The 7,036-nt window shown below is 45.9% G+C and overlaps 1 protein-coding gene across 1 annotated transcript in view; it reads left to right on the plus strand.

Annotated features, from left to right (window-relative positions):
- The first annotated feature begins 4,454 nt into the window (after nt 1-4,454).
- Nucleotides 4,455-7,036, plus strand: part of Calm2 (calmodulin 2) — a 12,545-nt gene continuing 9,963 nt past the window's right edge. The window contains exon 1 of the mRNA XM_034514063.2: nt 4,455-4,696. Coding sequence (XP_034369954.1) covers nt 4,694-4,696 — 3 coding nt within the window. The 5' untranslated portion in view covers nt 4,455-4,693. The remainder of the gene's footprint in view (nt 4,697-7,036) is intronic.

Here is a 7,036-nt window from a genome sequence, read left to right on the forward strand (position 1 = left end):
TTTCTCTTTGGGCTCCTACGGCAGGACTGGCGGAGTTAGGAAGATGTTGTAGAGGTAGGGAGTGCAAGCCGTGGTCCAAGTGTGAGCCAGGATTCAGTAGAAAGAAAACAGGGAGCCACATCAGCAGAGACAAGCACATGAGAGCGGCCTCGGCACACCAGCATCTTAAGGGAGTGATGGTGGAGGGAGGCTCTTTCTAGGGAAACTAGAAAAGACCGGCCAGACTGGAAGGTTTGGCTCCAGTTTGGGATATGGTTGTTTTACTCTCTGAGAGATGCACATTTGCTCTGAAGGTAATGGATGCTAAGGTAATGAAAGCCATGGTAATGACCCCATCTCCCATTCCTTTGTCCTTTCTCACAGGGCCTAAAGCACCTCTCTCCCCCTGTCCCACCTCTACCCACATTCCTGTGTGCTGTGACTTGGATGTACTCTCTAAACACTCACATGTGGACATTTAACCCCCATATCCATGTTACTGGAAATTAAAGGCGGGTCTTCAGGACGTAGTCAGTGTTAGATCAGCTCAGGATGTCTTTACTGGCTGTATCAGAAGACAGACACAAACTAGCATGTTTGGTCTGTGTTGCCAGGTGAAGCCCTCCACCATGTTATGACAGAGCCAGAAGGTCCTTACAACACACTGTTCTGGAACTGTGTTCTCGGACTTCCAGCTCTGGAACTGTGAGACGAACCTGCTTTCTTTGTAATTCACTTAATCTGACCTATCTGTTGTATCAACAGAAAGTGTACTAAGTTACTAAGCATGACGTCGTCTGGAAAGTGCCTCCCTCCCTCGCCCTGCAGTTTATCCTCCATATTTGCCATGCTCAGTGTCATCACATGTAGTGTGTCTAACAGGCTATTTATTCTGTCTGCCTCTCCTTCCTTCCTTCCTTCCTTCCTTCCTTCCTTCCTTCCTTCCTTCCTTCTTCCTTTCTTTCTTTCTTTCTTTCTTTCTTTCTTTCTTTCTTTCTTTCTTTCTTTCTTTCTGGAGCTGAGGATCAAACAGTGCTCTACCATTAAGCTAAATTCCCAACCCATATTGATATTTATTGAATGAGTGGTCAAAGTTTTTAGAATGACCAAACACCCCAATTTTTCTGGAAGTATTTGGTTTTGACACTGAATGTTCAACATCTGAGAAAATCTATCCGTTCTAAGCAACCCAATTGGAAAGGCACTGTAAAGTAATATTTAAAACTCTTTTGATGAGCAAATAAAAGAATAGCAGTATGTCAGACGTCAGACTAGAAGGCCCTCACATTTTCCTGTGTGTGTGAGCATAGCCCTTTAGGGTCATGTGATGAGTCAGCTCCTACTCTTCAACCTTCACTGAGATGAGAATGCGGTAGGTAAAATATGATCTGGCTAGATTCTTGTCTGTTGGCAGTTCAGCTTTTGGTGTGTGTGTGTGTGTGTGTGTGTGTGTGTGTGTACTCTTGCACACAAATGAGTATCTGTACTTGCAGAGGCCAGAAGCCTGACTTCTCTGTTGCAGCTGACCAACCTAGGTGCTAGAAACTAAAATCTAGTCCTCTGAAAGAACAGCTAGAGACAGCTCTTAATTGTTGAGCCCTGGATTGGGTCGTAATATCCTATAACAGTTCATGTGTGGCAGGCAACGATATTCAATGCAACACTGCTCAGGGTTGGGACCTTCGGAGGTGATTGGGTCATAAAGGCTCTGACTTCATGAATAGACTGTGGATGAATGGTTTGGGAGCTGGGGAGGGGCTTGGTTATAAAAGCAAGTTCTCTTTTCTTCTTGGAGGCTAAGGGCTTTGCTTTATCTTCTGCAGCTTCCAGAATGCTTTCCTCCAGCAAAGGCCTGGGAACAACAGGGACAAGTGACTGAAGCCTTCGTAGCAGTGCCTTGCCTCATTAAAGGAAAAACAGTGTAACCTTCCCAGCCAGGGTGCCCAGTATGAAAAATGAAAGATGATTATTTCTGTCCTACCTTCCCAATTCCATTCTAGATCATAGAAGTTGGCTTATTACATATGATCAATGCCCTGGAAAAAGTAGGACTTAATTGTTTTAATTTGTGGAGAAACCCATAGAATATATTTAAGAATGATGTTATGTGACACTATGTTTGTTTGTTTCCCTGTTAACCAGCAAAACCGGCTAAAAGAGAGAAGCCAGGGAAAGGAAGTTATCCAAAGATAAGATTTTGTGTTATCTCAATTCAGAAAATGAGGAAGAAGCACTGGAGGGGAAGTACATTCTTATTTTTCCCAAGATGGACAAAGGTAGAGAACTCCAAGATCTCACTGTGGGAATCAGACAGAAAAAAGATGTTTGAGGCTCTGATATGTGGTCACCGCTGACTCTGCTTTCACTGACAGCTGCCACGGTTAGGCGGAGCTCTCTGTCGTATTTCGGAAGACAAGTGCTCTATAAATAAATTGACTTGGAACAGTCTCAAATACACATAAACCGCAATGGCTTTAAATGTAACCCTTGACTTTTCTTTCTCTTCTAGAGAGGTCAGCAAGGAAGGTTATGCAACACAGGCTTTACCAAAACCCAACCTAGGAAACCTGAACGAACCTCCCAGTAGCCTCTATTTTTTAAAAAAATTATTTCTACATACTTGCTAACAAGGACCACTACACCTCTCTAGGCACAGGTCTGTCAGGCATTAATTATCATACATTATGCACCAAGCCTCTAAAAAATTCCTTCCTTCCCTAGAGGAGGTGATTATTCATTTTGTCATTCAATTTCCCACCATTAAAAATTTCAGAAGCTTTGTTTTATTTTATTTTTAAAGATTTGGTTTTTTTTTTTTTTTTTTATTTTATTTATATGAGTATACTGCAGGTGTCTTCAGACACATACTAGACGAGTGCACTGACTGGTGATTGAACGCAGGACCTCTGGCAGAGCAGTCAGTGCTCTTAACCATTGAGCCATCTCTCCAACCCCCAAAATTTCATATGTAAAATCACTGCATGCTAATGGGGTACTGTGTGAAGAGAGAATATTTTTAGTGAGTCAGCTGAAAGACAAAAAAAATAAAAATATTAGTAGGTCTTCCAACTGAAGATCTGAGGAGGAATCACAGACAAATTTCTGAGGTATATCTTGGAAAAACTTGGAATTTACCAGAATGCAGTGCACTGCAATAGTGGCCTCAGATTCTCGAGGTGCCCATTTTAAAGTAAAATCCTCACTTAATGATATTTATCTCATTTGTAGGATAAGGTTAATTAGCTTTCCTCCGTTTCAATATCATCAGGGCACCACATTGTCAAGGATAATAGAAACAGAAATCTGAGATGCGTTTTTTTGTTGTTGTTGTTTTTCCCATTGAGTGGTCATTCATTTGAAAGGGTGTCAGCTTTGTCAGTGCTAATTAGAAGGCCGCTTAAAGTCTGGTTTACATGATTGAAAGAGGGTCCAGCTCGGGCTTCATTACAAGGTGTGTTTATAGGTGTGAGGGAATGTCTAACTTAGGTAATGGAGGTTAAAATCGACTGAAGCTTTCTTGAGTGGGTGCAGATAACTGTTAGCACCGAAATGTTTTTGCTGAACAGAAAGGTATTGTGAAGGCAGGCTTCTTTTCAGAAGTTGAGGATTCATCTTGGCTTGCCTTTTTAAAAACGCTGCTCTCCACGTTTTGAGGATCTGCGTTGTGGTACTTCTTTCACTGGGAATTTCTTTCTGCCTTCGCCATCTTCATCCTTCTGGGCCGTGGTTGTTCCGTCAATCTTCTCTGGTTGTACCATCTTTCTTCTCTGGGCACTATATTTTGAGGATTAAATCCTTATTTCCTCTTTAACCTCCACCATCCTTTTCTGGTTGTCTACTTTGGGCTTCTAATTTCAAAGGGGCTCCTTGGGGAGACCAACAGCACATACTCTCAGATACCGTGGTTTGAGTAGCTTTCTGATTAATGCTGGGCAAGAAAAGCGAAGGGGAAGCATAAATGAAAGCCCCTTTCTGAGCTGCGTGGGCTCTGCACCATGAAATGAAAAACGACTGGCCTCCCTGATGCAATGCCGAGAAACTGGGCGCGGGTGGGTGTTTACTTGGGGTCTTTCAGTTTTATCTTTTTATTGGCTTAAGTTGTTTTTGTCAACACCTCCATACGGCGGCGGGAAGGTGAGTGTGTGCGTGTGCCTGTGGCAGGGAGGACGGATGGAAGAAGGTCCTCCAGCCAGGAGCAGAGAGCCACGCTGCCTCCTGGCGCAATTGCCAGGACAGGGCGGCGCGAACAGCAGCGGCAGAAGCCGCACCGCGTTCCGGCTGCTAGAGAAAGTGACGCATTGCAGGTACAAACCAGCCAATCAGCAGCTATCTCAACGATGTTCGCAGTGGCCGTTGCCACCGCAGTGCTCCTCCGCGCCGCAAAGTAGCGCCTGCCAGGCGCGGTTTCCCCGGCCTTTTAACGGCTTGCCTGGGAGTGAAACCCACTTACGTCATCCGTCCCCCTGCTCCCCTTTATCTCTTGCCTGTCTGCCCAGTGACTGTGGAGAAAGGGGTCTCCCGGAGTGTTGGGGGGAGGGGCGGGGGCTGGCCGGGACTCGTTCGCTATGTTCCGTTATCTGGCATGAGGCGGAGGGATCTGGCGGAGGGAGGTGTTTATGAGGATCTGGGGGCGGAGGAGGAGAATTAGTCCGAGGGGAGCGAGCGAGTGGAGCGGTTCTCTGGTCGCGTCTTGGAAACCCGTAGCCCTTGCAGCATGGTGAGTGCGTAGCTGAGCGGCCGTCGCCTCGCCGGTGGGGAAAAGATGCTGAAGCGGATTGACTAAAGAGGGGAGACTTCTCTCTGAACCGTCGAGGGGCCGTCTTTGCCCGAGAAATGGCACAAAAAAGGCCAGGAGGCCCCCGCGACACCGATGTCGCAGGTGTCCCCCACCCAGGTCCTTTTGGGTTCCCTTAGATGAGTCGGGGGACCGCTGCGGGGCCTGGCCGGGGGGGAGGATGGACCAGGGGTGCGGGACGGTGTGGTCGGTCGGGAGAACAAGCGCGGGCCGCCGCGGTTGAGCCGGCACCGAAGGTCAGCCCGGGGGCCGGATTCAAACCGCCAACGGCCACCGCTAGACGCGGGCGCCAGGAAGCGCCTTTGTCCGCCCGGCCGCCATGCGCGGGGGGGGGGGGGGGGGGGGCAGGAGCGCGGGGCCCCGAGGCGAGCGGGCGCCGTTAGCCCGCATCCCCGGGAGGCGAGTCAAGCAGGGCTGGGCCGGGGGCGCGCCCTGTGGGTCCTGTGGGGAGCAGCAGCTGGGGGTGGGGTGGGCGCACGGGGCCCGGAGCCGCCGCCCGACTCTGCTCGGCTCGCGCCCCAGCTGCTGCGCTGGCACCTGCAGGACTGCGGAGGTCTGGGCGGCCCGCGGCGCTGCGGGAAGGGCGGGGGAGGGGACCCCAGCCGTTCCCCCCCATCCCCCTCCGCGCAGTGCTGCTGGTTCCACTCCATCTGGTGCCGTCTTCCACTACCCAGAGTGGATGCTTAATTTTTCTTCTTCTTTTTTAATCGTTGAAGAATACAAGCATTATGCTGGAAGTCCGGCACTTTTTCCAAATAATACAGCTCGTAAAGGGAAAGCAACCGACTTCAGTTAGAGCCACAAAGGTGTTTTCTGCCCACAGCGAAAGCATGCTAGTGAAAGTAGCAATTAAGGGGCGGGTTGCTAAATTCTTGACTACTCAGGTGCACTCCTGTCCACCTACCACACGCAGCGTTCCTTGAAAACTACTTGTGTTTCAGTGTAGAAGTTGCCATCTGATCTTAGTTCTTAGATCTGCAGTTTATTTATACAATAATGGCAGTAACTGTCCACTTAAAGAGTACAAGAGAGCGGGACATTTTAGAAATGATTTATAAAAAAAGAACCTCCTCGTGTTTCCTGAAAAAAAATTAATGAGTGCAATAATTTGCAATACTCATTTGACTCCCTTGCCAAATGGTTACAGCAATGGGTGTGTCCAGGAGGCATCTTAAACAGTAGTTGGGAATCCCTGCCAACTGAAACCTCCAGCCTACTTGGGTGTGGGGAGAGTTCACCTTGGAGGAGCTAGCATTCATTTAACTTTGGTGAATCCTTTGTGTTTTGATATATATTTTTTTTAACTAATGAATTTTAATATGCTGACTGAATTTGTTTTTCGTAAGGGGAAACAGGATGTAAATTATAGTCACGTAATTGACACTCCAAGTTGTGTAGTAACTTGTTTATTTTTTTAGTTACCAGGATAGGATTTAAATTTTTACTGGAAAATAATAATTTATATCTTGGTGTTCTACCCAGTAAGTTTTTTTAGTTAAATGTATCATTGATACATTGGCAGCTATTCTAGTAGCTTCATAATATATAAGACTTAAGATTCTAAGGACTCTGTTGGAGAGAAAATAATTATCTTGTAGGGACATATATATGTAGAACAGATTACAAAGCTCTTGAATTTGCATCAGTCTCTATTTTTATTGAGGTGCCATGTATTGGAGGGAATGTGTGCTGTTGATGGCTGGGCAACACAAGACATAAAGAAAATGTCTCGAGTGTGTTTAAGTCAGTTCATTAAGCTGAAAGGTTTTTATTAGGCTCAAAAAATAAGAATTTGCTTTGGCTCCATTAAAGTGTAGAAACTTCTAGCTTAAGCTAGAATGTAGGCTTTGAGTCAAGGTTCTGATATCTATGAAGTTTTGTTCCTCCACTGGTTTCTCTTTTGGCTCAAGATGTTATAAAAGTGCCATTCTGTCAGAATAAAGACCCTCTTTTTTCCTACAGAAATAACTTAGACTGGTTTTGAGGCACATAAAATAATTCCTATAATTGTAGAAGAAACGGTGAATGAAGCCTTGTTGTGTGTCTAGTATTATTTGAGGGGTGAACAGGATGAAGATGTGTTTGTGTTGAAACCATGGATTCATACATTTATTCAGATATGCTAGATTAAAAAAAAACCACTTTTCAGTCATATTGAGTGCAGTTTAGAAAATGTTTTAAATGTTCATAATGCATTCAGTTCAGCTGACTTTGTAATGCAGGTTAGTTTCTAGATAAAGATCAAGAGTGGTAGCCCAAAAT

Source organism: Arvicanthis niloticus, chromosome 11, assembly GCF_011762505.2.
Source record: "Arvicanthis niloticus isolate mArvNil1 chromosome 11, mArvNil1.pat.X, whole genome shotgun sequence".
In the NCBI taxonomy this organism is placed as follows: Eukaryota; Metazoa; Chordata; class Mammalia; order Rodentia; family Muridae; genus Arvicanthis; species Arvicanthis niloticus.